This window comes from Apodemus sylvaticus, chromosome 3 (assembly GCF_947179515.1).
Source record: "Apodemus sylvaticus chromosome 3, mApoSyl1.1, whole genome shotgun sequence".
Lineage (NCBI taxonomy): Eukaryota > Metazoa > Chordata > Mammalia > Rodentia > Muridae > Apodemus > Apodemus sylvaticus.
In genome coordinates, this window is record NC_067474.1 from 58832555 (window position 1) to 58850744 (window position 18190).

The 18190-nt window shown below is 52.7% G+C and overlaps 1 protein-coding gene across 1 annotated transcript in view; it reads right to left on the minus strand.

The window, feature by feature from the left end:
* Positions 1 to 18190, minus strand: part of Shb (SH2 domain containing adaptor protein B) — a 107300-nt gene that overhangs the window by 65590 nt on the left and 23520 nt on the right. Inside the window, exon 2 of the mRNA XM_052176420.1 lies at positions 332 to 452. Coding sequence (XP_052032380.1) covers positions 332 to 452 — 121 coding nt within the window. The remainder of the gene's footprint in view (positions 1 to 331; positions 453 to 18190) is intronic.

Here is an 18190-nt window from a genome sequence, read left to right on the forward strand (position 1 = left end):
CATGGTGTTCACTAGCTGCTCCACACAGCAGTGTTGGGAGGTAGGAGTTAATGGGAGGGGTTTGAGCAACAGGGGTGGAGTCTTCACAAATAGACCAATGCCATCCTGTGGCAGTGGGTGAATTCTTACTCTGTAGGGAAAGCAAGGTCTTCCTTCTCTCTTCTCTTCTGCGCAGGTTTGCTTGCTGTTTCTGCCACACTAAGAGGTAGCACAAGGCCCTGGAGTCTGCCTGATCTTACACATGCCTACCTGTACAATCACAAAAGCACCTCTTTCTATTCTGCACTCTTGGGTACTCCATCACAGCAACAGAAAGCCTGGCTCTGCTCACCCGTCATGATCCTCTGGGCTTCATAGGGCTCCATGTAGCCAGCGCTCTCACCCTTTCCGGCTTTGCTCTTGAGGTCGTTCTTGGCATCGAAGGGATCCGAGTAGTCGTCAGCTATGGTCACCTGCAGGGAGGAGGAGAGCGTGAGGCCATCTCTGGCTTTGTCTCACCACTGTGCACAGCCAGGCGTTGCTCCAGCCAACAGAAACTGCTCCTGGGCTAGCGGGGTGGGGAGCAGGAAACACCCTGGGGGACCTAGAGGAGCAGCTGAGTGGAGGTCAGAGGCACACAGGGTGCAGAGATGAGGACCTGGAGTCGTGGGGAACTGGGTTTAAGTGGATGGAGCAATGGGGAGGAAGTTGGGAGATGGCAGAAAGCACAGAAATGCTGGCAGGCCCTTGGTGCTGGCTGAGGCCCAAGACCTCAGACAAGCAGAGCTGCGTTCAGCATCCCGTTTTCCTCCAAATCTGGAACACAATCATGTTGTGGGTCATCACACAACAATTTGGTGAGATCAACACATATAAAAGATGAGTGTGGCCCTAGACAGGCCTGATGAAAACACCAGACTCAGCAATGCACAGATGCCAGGGTTGAAACAGAACAGAGGGCCTGTAGACCCTTCTCTGAGGTCCAGGGTGGGTATCGGTGCCCCGCATCCTCTCTTAAGCCTATTCTGGAGCTCTCTCTCACCTGGCAGCTGGCCAGAGCACTGCCAGCCCACTGACTAACATCAGAGGAAGAATGAGTCATGGGGCAGGTCTCAGGCTCGGTGTGGAGTGTGCATATCTGGAATTCTACTGCTCTACGGAGAAGCAGCACATTTCCTGGTAAAGGGCAACAATTTCCAGGCGAAAGCTCCAGGACAACACAGCACCTCCTCCCTTGTTTCTGACTCCCTAGTCCTCACAGAAAAGAAAAGGATAGCAGCCCTCTCAACCCAAACCTTTATTACAGGTCAGCTGCACCCCAAAATCCCATCGACCCCGTCCTCACCCTTCTGGTGAGGTGTCTGGCTACGAGCAAATAAGTCCTCGATCTCCCAGCTGCTGCCCCAGGGAGAGCGGAGGTTAGCATCCCCCCTTGCTGGATTGTTATTTAAATTGCAGGTTTAATTAGAAACCACAGGAGCCGCACTTCTCCTGGGGCTCCTAGAATGTAAGGCATTTGCAAAGCCTGTAAACTCAGGAACTGGAGAAGACCCCAGTCTCTGCCTGCTGAATGGCGGGGGTGGGGGGTGGGGGGGGTGGGGGGGTGGGGGGGGGTGGGGGGGGTGGGGGGGGTTGGGGGGGGCGGGGGGCGGGGGGGGCGGCAGGCGGGTGGGGGGGGGGTGGCAGTGGCCCTGGCAGGGTGGCACAGGAGAGAACCAGCTACCTGGAATAGAGTGCCAGAAAAAGTAGAGCAGGCACCCTCTGGTCATTAAACTGGAACATACGATCAAGGGAAGACTCAGGCCTAGAGCACCCAGCAATCACGCAGACAGGGCCAGGCCAGGCTCTGGTCCCAGGGGCTCTTCCACACGAAGACACAGTAATCAGTGCCTTTCAGTGAGCTCAAATGACAGTAGGCCAGGAAAGAAGGGGGCTGGGAGAGCCGGGCTTGCTTTGTCTTTCATTTGATATTTGCACTCTACCATCTGCAGAATACATTATGAGTCATGTATGGGAAGCACCGTGGGTCAGAACAGTTCAGATGTGGGGCTTGTGGGCAGAGCTGTGAGTTCAAGGGACCAGACATCCCAACAGAGATCATGAAGTACACAGCTAGCTGCTGCAGGTGACGGCTCCGGCCCCACACTCCCTCACTGTCTTAGCAATGTGAAAATCTTCCAATCTTCAGTAGAAAGGGGAAGAAAACAAAATTATTTGGGGTTTCTACTGGGAGACCGTGGGTCATCGGTAAGGTGGCGCCTAGCCTAGCTTCAGTCTCCAAGGTAATTCGGCAATCAGCAGTCCTAACCCTCTCGGAAGTGCTCTGTAATTTGCAAACATGGAGGCTTTTGGGATATAAACCAAATCTTTGTTCGCCTTCAGATGGGAGCACTGGGAGGCCTGCGATAAAGCAGGCGTTGTCTATATTTTCTAATTAAAATGAGATCTGAGCTCAGGCTGTCATGGGCCCCCGGCTGCCTGCCCTGCTTATTTCCTTCCCAATAAGAACTCACAAACCCTAAAATCAGGAAACCCCTGGTCTCTGATGACATGTGGTTCCAGTTATACCTGCTGACAGCTGAAAATCCTTCCGTTTAAAAAAAAAAAAAGTTTAGAATTCTGTTAGTTTAAGAAGCAAATCGGAAAGTTCTTAAAATGTATATTTAATCAATTTGCTTTTGAACTTCAAAGTGAGGCTGGCGGAGGGGAGGGAGATGGAGTTTAAGCAACCTGAAACTCGGCAAACATTGCACCGGACGGTCCAACCTTACGAAAATCACGTCCTAGTTGGAAGTAAAATTTTAACCAGGTGTTACCAAGGCGGGTAGGGAGGCACAGAGCCCCTTGTGAACAGCCACAGAGACGGGAGGTGTGGCCGCTTACCTACCTAACTGTCCTGGTTACCCTAACTGTCCTGGTTACCTAGGGCTGGTGGGCAGGAGCTGTGCCTGAAGGCTGCCACGCATTCAAATAAAACCAGTGGCTTTCCACAAACACGGGCCTGCTGGGCCTGCTTGCTTTAGATGTTCCAGTAAGCAGATGAGTCCTGTAAGTCTAAGCGAACTGTCCAACCATGCGGACCAGCTGAGACTTGTGTGCAGGCTGCCTGATGGCCCAGGCAGCCTTGTGGGAAGCAAGGCCCCTGGTCTCTGCATTACAGGGGGTCTGAGATAGCAAAAGGGCAGGGATCCAGGCCACCCCTCTTCCTTGGTCTCTCTCCCCTATGACTAAAGGATTTTCACCGGCTCATAAATCAGCCACAGAGCAATCCTGAGGCAGGGCCAGGTCAAGTCACCAAGCATCCAGTAGGAGGTCCTGGGACCAGCCCACAGAGCCTAACTCCCACTCTGGGATTTAGAATCCACCATTCTCCAACACTCTTCTCCTCGTGGTTCTGTGGACTTCCTACAGGGTGGAAGTTGGCCCTATGGGCTACTCTACAAAACACAAGCAGCGGGTAGAGCTCGGTTGCTCCCAGCAGTCAAGGCTTGCAGTGTTTACCATGGGGATTAGCTGTGAGATAGGAAGCAGTCTTCCGGTCCATTCATCCCAAGGGAAGTGCAGAGGAGGGTGAGTGTGAGTATTTTCACTGCTCTTGTAAGATAGCTGCCCCTCTATGAAGAACTGGGACCTCTCCTGGGAAGTGTGGTAACTTTCACCAGAATCAATGGAAATCCCCACATGCCCAGAGTCTGACACAGCAATTTTACATCTCAGTATTTACTCCTAAATGTGCACATGGAAACACGTGCAAAAATGCTCACTGGCGTACATCATAGTGAGAAATCTCACACGACCTCTATATTCATGGCATCCAACCCTGGGGTATTAACCTGCAGTTAACCCACGGCGCCAACAGCCTTCTCTGTGAGCTGCTCGCCCTGAAAGGAAAGGGTCGTGACAGGATGCTAAACACAACCTGCCTATTTATGAGAAAACCGGAACCTGAGTTGTTGATCAGCTGGAGAAAGTCTGCCCAGAGCTGGTCCCCAGACTGTCGGGTGTGGGAGAAAGTCAGAGCTGCAGACAAGGAGGGCCTATCACTGACCGTGGGACACACAAGCCCAAGAAGTGCCGCAAACTCTACCACTGGCTATTTTTGGAGCAGCAGGCAGACTGCTTCCCAAACCTGTCTAAGACAGAAACAGCCCGGAATGACTGTTAAGACAACAGACTCCTTGCCTCAATTGTCTGTGTATTTAACAAGCAACCCAGGTGATTCTTATCAGGGATCAAAAGCAAGCAAGCACCAGCCCCCTCCAGTCTGAAAGCAAACCTCCAGTCACTATTCTGGAATTTCACTTTTTCCCAGGGATTTCTCAGCCCTGCTCACTAAGTTAAACAACTGTTAAACTGCCCCTGCCACCCTGAGGGTCAGTAGGAGTGAGAGCTGACCTAACATGCCTTTGGTCTCCCAAGACTCTAATGCAGAAGGCAGGGCATCCTCTGTAATCCAGAGAACTGGTTCCAACTGAGCAACACGGCTGTGCAGTAGAGGATTCACAGGGCCCTGCCCTGCTCCCTCTCACCTGCAGAGGGTCCCAGGCCAGGAGATCACGAGGCTCACAGTCCAGGCACTCTCAGCCTTGCCCACCAAGAGGGAGGGCAGCTGCCAAGGTCTAGGAATGGGACACATGTGCCAGCCCACGCCCACTCCTCCACAGGCACCTCCCACCTGCCAGTCACTCTGAGGTACCTGCTGCTTCTGGGAACTGGTGGCACAGAGGTTCCAGGTCCCTTGTAGGCTTGTGGGGGGTGGCGTCTCTATGCTGCTTTCCCACCCATCTCTGGGAATTGGGGGGATGGCACCCCATGAGGGCCCAGACTTGCCAGGCTATGCCATTTTGTTTGTTTACTCCAGGTGTAGAGCCCTGGGTCTGCCTGCAAGGTCCCAGCCAGACCATTTCTCATCGACTCACCACTAACAACGACCTTAGCTTCATTAACAGTTTGAGGCCACAGATCTCTAGGTAACTGGGAAAACCCCAGCCCCCCCCCCCCCCCCCCCCCCCCCCCGTGTTTACACATGCGTGAAGTATATGATAGGTACAGGTGGAGCCCAGATTCATCCACGCCCAGACTTCCCCCATTAGGACCACTTTAACCAATAGTGAAAACAGGCTTTCTGCAGTAATGAGGAGGAAGGTGAGCAGCCACCCGGAGCTGGCTTCATGGTCATTCAGCTGGCTGAAGAGGCACAGTCTAGTGTGGCAGGCAGGGCCTGTCTTTCACTGATGGATGATGGGGGTAGGGCACCACAAGTATTTTGGCCTTGGGCTCTTTATCTTGCTCGCCTGCTGTAAGTTCAGGGGCCATGACCCCTTCTGTCACTTGGGGCCCAGAAGGGCTCCCTGAAGGTGGATACAAACATGTGGAGCATTACATACTCAGTGAAAGGGCTCTGTCACTGTCCCTTAGGAGGCCTAGACCCATTAGGGACCCACTGTGACAAAGGACCTGGCATCCACTGAACAAAGGCGAGGGGAGTGTGGGGAAGGGCTGTGGGGAAGGAAGCAGCAGTGGTTGGTTTCGCGCAGACCGAGAACTGTGCAGCAATGAAGGAGCAAGCGCCTCAGGAACAGAAGCTCCTGTACTGTGCTGCCGTCCAGGTGGAGGCTCTGGGGCTTCTGCTCTGGCGGAAGGTCAGCTAACTGGAGGCCACACTGCTCCTGGTGCGCTTCCTGGGCAGCCCAAGACAAAAGCAGCCCAGCTTTAAGGGCTGATCAAATGGATAGGCTGTCCTTGGAGCCCCCAACCAAGGGCATCAGGGCTGAAAAGCACCTGCGTGGAGCCAGACAGACAGCTGCACCGCTGAGGGGAGGGCATTGCTCAAAGGACGTGGTTGCAGTGACACCTCAGGCTAGCAGCACTCTGGAGCAGGCTCTGCTAACTAGTGCTAGGTAGCTCTAGGCAGCCTACTTAATTTCTCTGCGTTCCCTTGAGATCTGGGGCACAGTGGGTGTAGGGAGCAAGTAAGATGGTTCCAGGATGTGTCAGTATTTATGAAGAACACTGAGTTGCTTGTTTCAAAGCAGGAGGCACCTTCTGTGTGCTCAGTGCCCATAAATACCATGGTGAAAAAACCTCAAATAATGACCGGGGCTTAAGAGAAGCAAAACCTAAAGGTGAAGACAGACTCAGGGACCCCTCCACCCCCTCACTCAAGCCCCAGTAATTACACACAGGAAATAACCACAATTAACAACAGCTCTCACAGAATAGCTTTCAATCCCCCAAAGGGAGAGCCTCAAGCAAGAGCCCTTGCTTCCCCGGCTGTGCACCTCTCTACAACCTAGGGAACACCCAGAGGTTCAGCCCACTCTCGTCTGGCAGTGTGTATCCCACAGATCCCGCTGTGACACCCTGGAGAGATGTACAAGCAAGCGCCCTTACTTGCCTCTCCCTGTCCCCTGGGGTTGTGGCCAGCACAGACCAACCCCCAGGAAAGGCACGCCAATAAATCATTTCTGACACAGTAAGGAAATTAATTTGGGAAAGATTAATTAGCTGCGTCCGTGCAATCAGCCTCAGCTTCTGGAAATGAGAGGGTGGAGAGCGCTCTTCAACTCGGACTTAGAACGGGCTTCCTCTCGGTTCCCTGTCAAGCCCAAGGCCCCCTTTCCTCACAGAAGGGTACCTGCCGAATGCTTGGCCCCAAAACTCCAGCAAAAAGAGCTCAGGACCTGGTGACTCTGATATGCAGGACTGCCACCACTATTGAGGTGATCTACCATTTACACTGAGCTGAGCCCTGCCTCCCCCTGGGGCCTGCGTGTGACCTTTGAGTTGGCATTCCACCAACATGTGTGTCCCTTTACTGACTGTCCATACCTGCTCCACATCAGAAGACCAGAGGAACGAATGCACCACCACCCTCCGACCCCCCACTTTCTAGCCCCGCCCCTGGGATAGCCACAGCTGCCTGCCTAAATACTTGCAGGTTCCAGCTTGTCAGGAAAAAGACATTCCAAACCAGCCTCTGCTGGCTCCTGTCAGGCCCACTTACAGCCCTCCTTTTCTCCCTCACACACCCACCCAGCTCTTTCTGCTCAGCATCCTCCACCCAGGCTGTTAATCTGGGTAGGAAGCTGGAGCATAGCCTGGCCCAACCCTGCTTACCCAGAAACTTACTGTCAAATGTTAGGAACAGGCCGGCCTGTCAGCATCTCTCCGGGAGTGAGAGGTTCTACTTGAACTCAGCCCTAGAGCTTCCCAACACTGTCTGCCAGAATCTCTGGACAGACAGAGTACATCTCTCTCAAGACAGACTCAGCCAGCGTCCAGCAGTGTCCCACACTACCACAGGACCCGAGGAGGACCCGCTCAGTCTATTGGCTCTCAACTCATGTGTAAGATTTGCATAAGGGAGACCTCACAGTGTTTACATGCCACTACCTGAAGAAAGAAGGCAGTCGTCCAGTTTGGAAATCAGGAATCCACTGAGCATGGGGCCAGGGGAGGGATGAACTAACCCAGTCAATGCCTGAGGCAGGAGCCAAACACCTTTCCTAACGTTTGAGTCCACACCACTCCATTTCTGCAATTCTTAATAGTTCTAAATAGTTCTTTAAAAACCGTCAATAAATATTTCAAAGAAATCTCGCCATACCCACCTTTTGGAAGCCCACCACCACACGTCCACCTCTGCCCCTCCATGTTAGTTAGCTTCTCCCGTGTAAGGAGCACCACACACAAATAGCTCTCTGTGGGAGGCAGCCTGACAGCAGGCTGGGCTGGGTCTGTGTTGTGTCTGACTAGCGCTCCCTTGTTCTCCATAGCAGACTCCATCATGCTGGGCCAACCTACCCAGCAGACAACCCTTCCTCTCATACCCTGGTCCACAAAATCAAAAGCAGCGATGTCAGAGCTAAGGCTGGGGAGGGAGGGATGCGGGGGACAAGAAGGTTGCAGGGACTAAGGACCCTCTTTCTGCCACGTTTTGTAAAAATACAATGGGCAGAACTAACAGCTTTGCCAAGGTCACCTGAATACCAGAGCAGTCCCTCTCTGTATTAACCAGGAGCAACGAGAGAGGCTTCCATGCAGCCGGAGGGAGACAAAAGCAGAACCCCTAACCCTGAAGGACAAGAGACACGGCTAACGTCGGCTGTTAGTGTGGGTATCTATAAACTGTCTATACTTCTAAAATGCAGTTGACACTTGCCAACTTTCTGGGCATTTCCCAGTTTTTGATAGGCATGGCCCATCTACCACCACTCCTCTCACAAGGAAAACCAGGAGTGCAGAGAGGCTTTCTTGTGGTAAGAGCAGGCCCCAGGAAGCGGTAACTCCCATGTGCTCACGGGGAAGGCATGCAGAGCAGAGCAGAGCAGCAGGGCCTGGGAGCCTAGGGCCTGCACCGGGCAAGGTGGGACCTTCGGAAGCCAGGCATCTATCCCCGTGAGAGACGTCGCCCATCCCACCGGTCCCTCCAGCGGGCTGCCAGGAAAGGGGGAGGCTGCTGGCCTGGTGCGGCTCCTGGGCACATGGTGCATTTCAATAAGCAGCAAGCAGTACTGAGTGAAGGGTCATTTCTCTCTGAATGGGGCCATTAGGATGATTCATGCACAGCTCCACTCCAAGCCTAGAGGTAGACCGTCTTAGGCACAAGAGCAATAAAGGGCCGCCCTCCTGCAACAGACACTTTCTTTTTATTGACGACACACAGCATCAGCCACAACTACCACCGCCACCAGATTCCCAATTATGTTCAGCTTAAAAGTGAATGCTCAGTAATCGTTGATTTACTTCAAAGTAATGCTATCTTCTTGCCATGCCTAGCGGCCAATCCTGAACAAACTTTTTCATGTACAGCTGTAGGTTAACAAACTGTCCTTGTCTCACATGCCCTTGGCACTTGGTAGCAGAATTCGGGCACATCACACAGGCCTGGGCTCCCTGCCGTTCAATCCTCCCTCTGCCCACAGGCTCCGGCCCATAACCTTTAATAGGCTTGTCTTTTCCCACTACCCCCAGGAGGGAGGCTCTGAAGAGTCTCCCCTCATCTAACCTTAGCACCGTCCCTGGTGGAGCAGGGCTCCAGCAAGGTATGGCGGGCAAGAGCCAGGAGTCTGACAGAGACTGGCTGGTCTGAGCCCTAGTACCACTATTTCCAGTTTCTGCCCGCTGTGGGCTCTGGGCAAGCAGCATCCCTTCTCTCAGCCTGAGCGTTCCTGCCTCTCTAGGACGTCACCTTCCTACTGTGTACGGAGGAGCAGGTAAAGGAACCAGAGGACGACACAATGCTCAGCACACTGTACTGGCACAGCACGGGCCCTGGAGGAGGCATGAAGGATGCCACCATCGTCCCTTACAGGCCGCAGGCCTCTGTGAACTTCCTCAGGTACAGATCTTTCATCTGGACTGCCATTCGAGTGGCTTATTTGGGAGAGGACACTTACGAGAAGACAGGGAAGTGAGCCTGAGAAGGGACGGCAGCTAGACAACGGGGCTGCAGGGTCAGCTGTGTGGATGTGCTGGCCTTTTTGGGCACAGTCAGCTCATCTCAGCTGAAACAGAAGGGGGCCCCGTTAGCGTGTCCCTTGCTCTGCTCACATATTTGATCTCTCCATTTCTATTTCTTCACTGTGAAAAGAGGAGACCAATCTTCCACGATGAACCTTCCTCTGGATGCTGAGCAAATTTTAGACAGACTACCCTGATCTCACCAGAAGCCACCTTCTTCTAGAGTGGGATGTTTCTTCTACAACACACACACACACACACACACACACACACACACACACACACACACTGGACCTGGTGGGCCTCTTCAGTCCCTGCAGAGGCCTGCACAGCCTGAACAATGCGTGACAGTCGTCCCCAGGGAGGTAGAGACAGAAGGGCAGGCACTGCAGGCCACACGAACATGGAGAGCCCTGTCATCTCCGCCTCCCCCCAGAGGCCTCATCTCTACAGCTCCCCCACATCCCCTATGGCTTCTTTCTGACTTTGAGCTGCATAGAAGAGGAGGTCTACAGGGAGCAGAGAAAATGCTCTCTTGGGGTTCTTGGGCGTCTAAAAGGCCTGGCGCGACGTACTTTGTTTCTTGGGTTAAGTACTATAGGGTTTTTATTTATCAGGGATTTTGACGTTTATGGTCCCCAGGGTCAACTTCATGACATGTGGCTTGTGCAGTCACATAGGCCAGGGCTTGAATTAATGTCTTGCTGCTTCCGATTTGAAAATTCTGTTTCTCTAGCATAAAGGATTGAACCCGGAGCCTCCAAAGTGTTAACCATGAGATATAGCCCAGCCATATTCCCAGCGCTCAATAATTTTTTAGTGATGTGATTTACATTATTTTGGGAGAGGGTGGCCCTGCAAACAATGTTGCTGACTCTGACTGGATTTCATACCCAGAAGTTCCTTAAGCACTTAAGGCTTTTTGTTGTTTGTTTTTGAGACAAGGTTTCTCTGTGTAGCCCTTGCTGTCCTGGAGTGTAACTGTGTAGACCAAGGCTGGCCTTGAACTTACAGAGATCCGCCTGTCGCCCAAGTGCTGGGATTAACCGTGTGTGCTGCTACCACTGGCAGGCTTAAATTCCTAATGACCTCTTCTCCCCAGCTTGGCAGCATTTGCTAAGTACACACCCAGTGCCTCTGTTTCCCCATCAGTGGGGGCAGATGTCATTTAAAAATGCATAAAACCAAAACACAAATCAAAGGCAAGTCTCCCCAACTTTTCGTTTCTGTGGCCCCACAAACACCAGCAAGCCTTTGGGAAGCATCACGGCAAAGCAATTGCCTGTGGGGACCCCACAGGGATGGTGTGTGTGTGTGTGTGTGTGTGTGTGTGTGAGAGAGAGAGAGAGAGAGAGAGAGAGAGAGAGAGAGAGAGACCTCACCGACCTCACCGCAGGGCTTCTCCCAGACCACCCCTGGACTGTCTCGAGAAAACACCATCACTATGTTCAGAGAGGAGCTCCGCGAGTCAGCCCAGAACGGCTCCTATTTATTAACGTGCATATCATAAAATCTCCTTCCAAAAAGGTCATAATTCACCAGCCACAGAAAACAACATCTCATCCTTAAAGAGAGGCAAAGGTAGGCTGAACAGAATGCCAGACTAACCAATTTAAAAAAAAAAAAAAAGGCTTTTACGGCGGGCTTGCTAGGTAAATTGGGAGCTGGGGCAGGGATGGCGTCTTGTTGATAAGGCAATTATCCTAAGATGTCCCCAGTCCAACACCTGCTTTTTCTCTGCAGAAACCAGGATTGATTGACAGGGTTCAAGTCCTGGAAACCCTAAACCACTAGTGCGAGGACACAAAGGCCTCAGACCAAACCTTGAAGGCACAAGAGGATGGGAAGCAGCCACAGGGGCACTGCTGAGGGAGCAGCTACTCGGCCGGCTCTTGGCTTTGGGTGTCTGATATCGGCTTAGTTTACCAACCTGACCTCTGAGCCAATGCGTCATCCCCAGTGCTGGCTCTCCAGTGCCACCCACTTTCCCCAGCAACAGGAAATCTCCAAAGAAAGGTTTGACAGGAAGAGGAGGAAGCTTTGCCAATCTGGCTCAGATGTGCCAACCCTAGGCAAGGGCGGCCCTAACACTCCCCAGTCAGCCAGGACTGGAAGTCTCTCTTCCTCAGACAGCAGCCCTTGTGACTTACTTCACACACCTGCCACCGGCCGGGGCCACACCTAGGGAAGCAGGGCTTCCTCCTGTGGCCTGTGCTAACAGGCTGCGGCTTCTAGCTCTCCCCTCCCTCCATCTCTACAATAGGCTCCTCCTGCCTAGGAACCCTATGGCCCCACCCAAAGTTGTACACTGACACAGTCCTCATCCTTAAAGGCAATGAATGCTACCACTGTTATCTCGTGAAAGAGGCTACTGGACCTCCTCCCCTGAACCCCATACCTTTCCACGTAAATCATCCTCTGAACAGAGGAGGGAGAGAGAGCCAGAAGGAAACCAGAACTTGCCTCCCTCCCGTGTGAGGAGTCAAGGAAGCCCTGAGTGAGCTAAGTACAGAGGATAAAGTCCTGAGTGTATACATATGTTAGAGACACAGAGACACACCCAATGCCTCAGACCCCTGGAAATGGCCAAGCCTTCCCCATACAGAGCAGAATGGCAAAGCTCTCTCCTCTGGTTCCAACACTAATATTGGCAGTGTGGAGCTAAGCCCTCCCCCAGTGCTGTCCAAAATCAAAGACCGAGGAGGTTGCCGCTGTTGTTGTGGGGTTGGTGCTCCTCACCCAGGGCCAGCATGGCCAGCTGACCGCAGCTTTTCTGCACACGTGTCTACCCACTCTTCCTCCATTCCCTGGCTGCCAAGTCAGGTCAAGTCCCAGGCACGAGACACGGTGAGCTGCTCAGCAGCGAATGGCATCCCGTCCTTACAGTCACTCAGGGCATCCTCAGCCCTGGCCGGCTTGCTGAGAAGGTATTCTTATAAAGTGGCAGGCCCCCAGTGAACACAGCAGCTTGTGGTATCCTGTGTTTTTGATAAAAGGGGGCAGATGCAACATTTTCTAGTTAATGCTACCAGGAAAAGGGAATGACGGTAAAGCAGAGTCAACTCACTTTTCTTGGAGCTGAGAGTTGAACCCAGTCGGGTTCAAAAGCCAAGAAACCATATTTGTAGTGGAGACTGTTCCATTCAAAAGGAGCCAGCCCAGTGGAGTTAAGAGGGAGGCGTGGGCCTGTGAGGGCCAAGCAATGACTCAAAGCAGCCCTCTCCAGAGAGTTGAATGAGCTCCAACATCCTGATGGGTAGCCTGCTTGCCCATTTACCAGAAATGACGAGGGGGGCTAGAATACCCACAGGTCTTCTTGTAGACACATCAACCATTTTGGAGGTGACTGGCCAACAGGGTGGCAGTGGCGAATCTCTCTGCACTCTTCTATCAGTCACCCTCCAAGCAGTGAGACCAACAGACGGCTCAAATGCCTAATCACAGTGGAGCCCCCGAGCCCATGGACCAGCTTAGGTGAGCTTGCTTGCTGAGGAACCAGGAAGGGCCTGGAAGAATCACCGTCCAGACAACCCTCCTGCGCTTAGGGAGCAGGGGTTCCGGTTTGAAGAGAAAACTGGCTTCCCATTCATCATCTCCATTCAGGACACCAAGATGCTAACAGGCAGAACAAGTTCTGCTGCTGCTGCATGAGCTCCAGTAATAACAGGGCTCACCCTTCACCATTAAATATTAACCTTGTTCCCAATGATGTCATAAAACCAAGGCCCAGGAAGCTCTCTCATGGCTACACTCCCCATCTGCTACAGGAGGGAGTCAAGTACTCACCCCTTCCCTGGTAGCAAGCCAGGAGGACCTCGGGCCCTTTGGTGGACGTGTGTGCCACACCCGGTGTCTTAGCTTCCTAAGACTGCACACATGTGGTCTAACAGACATACGTGCTCCAAAGCCGACCTAATCTCAGGCTGTGCTCACTTGGGGACTTCTAACCACAAGAGAGTATCCCCTTTAATTCTGTGTACAGAATGGGGGGGGGTCCCTGGAAGAAGCACTATCCACTCTGGATCCTGCTCTTTTGGGAGCCATCACAGTAATATGGCGTCTGGATTCTGTCTCACGGGCACGGTGGAGGAGGGACCAGGGAACGTGTTCTGAGAGGACTTGATATATGGGGGTTGCCGGATGAGCAGCTAATCCTGACAACAGGACGAAAAACTGTTCTCTGGGGTCAGAAAGGGTAGCATGAGCATCAATAAGCAGAAGTTATGAGAAATATTTTGACTTAATTCAGGATGACCTGACAGCTGTTCCACTCAGAACAGGATGATCTGGGAGGCAGTGGGCTCTCTGCCACAGAGGACTCCAAGCAGAGAGTGGCCGGGACTGGCTCCCAGAAACACCTAAACTGCTATCTTCTGTCAACGGAAGCTCTATGCCCTTCCTGAGATCTCCACAGCTCTGCAGAACACGGTACTGGAGACAAGATGGCTGTTCTGGGTTAAGAAGGGATGAAGGACATGGGACCAGGCCCAGTGTCTCTAGGGGTAGTTTCAGGGAGGGTCCCAGCAGCGTCAGAAAGGTTGGGTGATGCGGGAGAGGCATAATTGTATTCAAATCTAGAATTTTGTGATGTCCCTGGTACACATAGAAACCAGACAGCTCAGTGTCTCCCTTCAGGGGGAATGGACCCAGGAAGTAAGCAAACCTGTTCTCTGAAGAAAGATAAAGCTTTGGGCTTCCTGGGAGGTATTAAAAATGTGAGGTTCCCATATACTCTGCTGACCTATTCAAGTTCTTAGTCAAATGAAAGAACTACACACAACAGAACCCCACAAAATATGGACAGAAGCGACCCCAGATCTGACCTAATCCTGATTCAGTCTAATGTTGGTCTAGTACAACATCACTATTCCCTCAAGTTTTCCACCAGATATTCTGACTTAACTGCTACCAGGAAGGACCTGGGGCCCATGTTTTCTACAAGTTCTCTGGGAGTTTTGGCACAAACACCCAAGACTGAGAATCCCCAGTAGTAACAGATGTGTGCCAACACCTCACTATTAATCCCCAGATCTCACAAACACGGGGGAAGTGATTTGCTCAAGGTCCCACGCTGAGTCAAGAGGCAGGGAATCTGAGCTTGTAGAACGGCAGCCCAAACCTTCTCCTTGCACATGGCAGCTGCAGCTGTGCAGAGCTTGACACAAGCAAGAGCCTTCTGGCCCTGGGGTCCCTCCTCCCCAGGAAGCTGAGGACCCCAGAAAAACAGCAGCCAAGTTTCCCCACCACCCCAATACAGAAGACGCCCCTCTGTCCCAGATGAAACCTGGAGGACCGAGAAATACCATGGGAACAGAATTCTCCCAAACATGCCTCTTTCTTTCCAGAAGCAGCATTTAACCGGTTTGTAACTGTTTATTAGCATCTGGGAGGAACAAAAGGAGGCTGTAAAAGCCGGGTCTCTTCAGTGCTAATGAGCGCACAGCCATAGGAAGCTTTTCTCCAATGACACCATCAGAGACCTGCCAAAACGTGCTGCCTGCCCAGAGCTCTGCCCACACAGGACTCAGCACAAGGAACCCCCAGGGCCTTGGAAATGTTGCAAGAGCTTGGCCTGATGGTCTCTTAAGAGTGATGACCTCAATATCTGCAGAGCAAGGAGTTCCAGCAGACAGGAAAACCCAGGAAAAGGTGTCCTACTCTTGAGGGGACTCTATCATGGCCAAAGGGCCTGACTCCACTGGTTCCAGGATGGAGGAACAGACCTAGAGAGGGTAGTGTGAACCCACAGCTCAGGGACAGGTGAACCAGCACTGCCCACTGTCCCAGCCAGGCCAAACTCTACCCTGCAAACAAATCCTGAATCCTCATAGCATCTGCCAATGGGCTCAAACAAGAGGCCAAGAGCCTGCTGAACAGGAGAACGCCAGCCTCCAGGACTCTGTTAGGTTGTATTATATACCAAATGCTAAGGGACCAGTGCCATTTGGAAGTGTCCTCTTCCTGGGGCCCAGGAACAGTATCCCCTTCTTGCCACACCATCCCACTCACACCCAGCCTCCAGCTTCTTCCACTGGCTTTCTGTCCATGCTGGACTCACTTGGACTGCTCACATCACCACACATTCAGGATGTGTTCAGCATCCACCTGGTCCCACAGCGGAGCACCGAAGATGTGATCTCTAAGTTCAAGTCCTTGCCGCACCACCTTGAGAAGATCACTTTAACCTCTCGGGGCCTCAGTTTCTTCACCCACCAAGCCAGGAAAAGAAGAGTGCCCTGCTTCAGTGCTAGGCAACAGCAGGGGCTTGACTGGGTTGCCATCACTCCAGAGTCCGTGACCCACTTAATACTGTTTTCCGAGGCACCCCCTCCAGTACACACAGAAGTGAGCCCAGCATTCCATCTGCTACTCCACAGGCCTCCCTAAGGCAGGGTCCATGCTGGGCTCCAGACACAAAGCAGAATGAGACACAACTGTGGGCCCCGCAGGAGGTCACAGGCTAGCCAGGGGATAGACAAGGGCTTACAAGTGGCAGTGACACAAGTTGCCTCCAAAGTGATCTTTCACACACTCTGTCACATGCTAACAGGATTTTTTTTTTTTTTTAAAAAAAAGTCTGGCTCTACTGTCACTAAGTCCCAACAAGCTGTATGTTTTTAAAGAACCAAATAAACCACGTTTAGAAAACTCTGTCCAGCTCCCAGAACCCTCTTCCTTCTCTACAGCCAGAGCCAGGCTGTATGCCTTGTGTTGGTCAACTCCAGGCTCAGAGATGCAGGCCTTGGCCTGGGTGTTCTACTTGCCAGAGGCCAATGGCCACGGGGCAGGGTGTGCTCCCAGGCACAATGCTTGAGAGGACCTCCAGGCTTGAGTGCCAACAGGCAGACCTTGCTATACAGAAAGCAATGGTCCAGCAAGACCCAGGACCAACCACACCACTGAGCACTGAAGTCATTTCTATGTCTAAGTGCTATGTGCGCTTTCCCAACCCCCCACTGAGTCACCGTGCTCATTAAGAGTCCTTAAAGTGGATATTCCAGAGTCCATCCATCGTACGGTCTGTCTGTATCTAATGCAGGCCCTGACAGACAGAATATGGAAAATCGAGTTCTGCAAGAAAGGAAATGGGCTCAGAGAGGCTAAGAATCAAACCCAGGTCACAAATAAAGCAGCAGGCTCACCCGGCCCTTACGATTCCTTTTTGCCTCAGTCTACTGTCTGTCTTTTGACACAGGGGCGTCTGTCCCCACTGCTACCCACTCAGTAATTTATTAGCCAGCCCCTGCCAACCTGCGACCGACCTGGGCATGGGAAGGCCAGAGACCAAGGTTACCCACCAGGGAGGTGGCTGGAAAGTGACAAGGAGGGGTGGGAAAGGAAAGATAGGACTTAGAGGGAGACGTCTGCTCAAGACAGAACAAAGGCAGGGATGGGATAGGCAGGATGGGAGGCTGAGGAAGTGAGGGGACGGGAGCTTCTGAGCTAGACTGGCAACTGTGGAGAGCACGGAGCTTATCAGGCGTGGGTGGCAGGACGGTTGGCGCCCGGGACATCACAGCTAAAGAGAGGGTCCATCCCAGATTTCTCTTTCCTTGCAAACAGTAGACAGGCAGCATGCTGCCAACATGGCAAGAAGCGTTCTTGGTCCTCTGTCAGAGACTGCTGTCTGGCCTTCCAGCCTCCAATACTGCCCCTGCAACAGACTGAAACCCTTAACAATCCCAGCCCTTTCCCGATTCACCCCTGCAGCTCCATCGGAAGAAATCAGATAAAACGGGCTTTTATAAACCAGTGCTTTGGGAAACTCTAAGGACAGAAGGTCACTTGTAAAACTTTATCCAGGGTGGGCACTGCTGTCCTCAGCTGTCCTGTCCTGCTTCAGATCAAAAGGAATGAAAAATGGAAAAAAGGGGGAGGGGGGTCATGGCTCCTGGAGATGTGCCTTTACCTCCTGTGGGAATGAATCCCATGATTCCTGGGTCCTTCTACCTGCTGACCCTGCCCACCAAGTTCCCCCACCATCCCATTTCCTGGGGACACTGCGCTAGCTTTCCGAAGGACCCTCCTAACCCTACAACCAGTTTAAAAATGGAGCAGATGGGTGACCCAGATGCAGCTCAGATTTAAGCAGCGCCTCCAGTAGGCTTAGCTCCTCCCACATCCGTCCAAGAGTGTCACTCCTGGCCCCGCCGCCCTTGACTCCTTGAGTGGCTGCACTCAACCGCAGGGCAGTAAGGCCTCTTCAGGAAAAGTCAGCACTGAAGGCGAGAGAAGACTCTCCGAGCAGTCTTGATGGGAGTCTGGCGGCCCTGGTTCTGGCCTCCACAAATCCCAAGGCCACAGCTTTATCTGAGATAGGATCACTGCTTGGGACTCGGGCCACATTTCAGAGCTTGGGAGCTGACAGAGGCCTAATTCTCACAGCACGGCTATCCTCAAAGGACAACACTTCTCAGAAATGCACAGGCGGCCCCACCGTGGGGTGCACAGACCCTGGCTTCAGTGAAAGGCCACTTCCTCAGAGCCCCCACCCCCACCCGGCTCTGGGGGGTGGGGGGCAATCAGGCTGATAGACGTACAAAGACACAAGCCTAGATGAGGTAAGGCCACTTATGGTCCTGCCTGAGCCACCAGCTGGAATGTGTCTAATCTAGGCAAGTCTCAGCTGCCTCGTGGTAAAACAGGTGATGTCCACGGACGCCAAGAGGAGGAATTGGGACCATGTGTGCAAAGCGATCTCACAAGGATCAGCTGGAACCAATAAAGCCAGGCTCCTCGCCTGCAC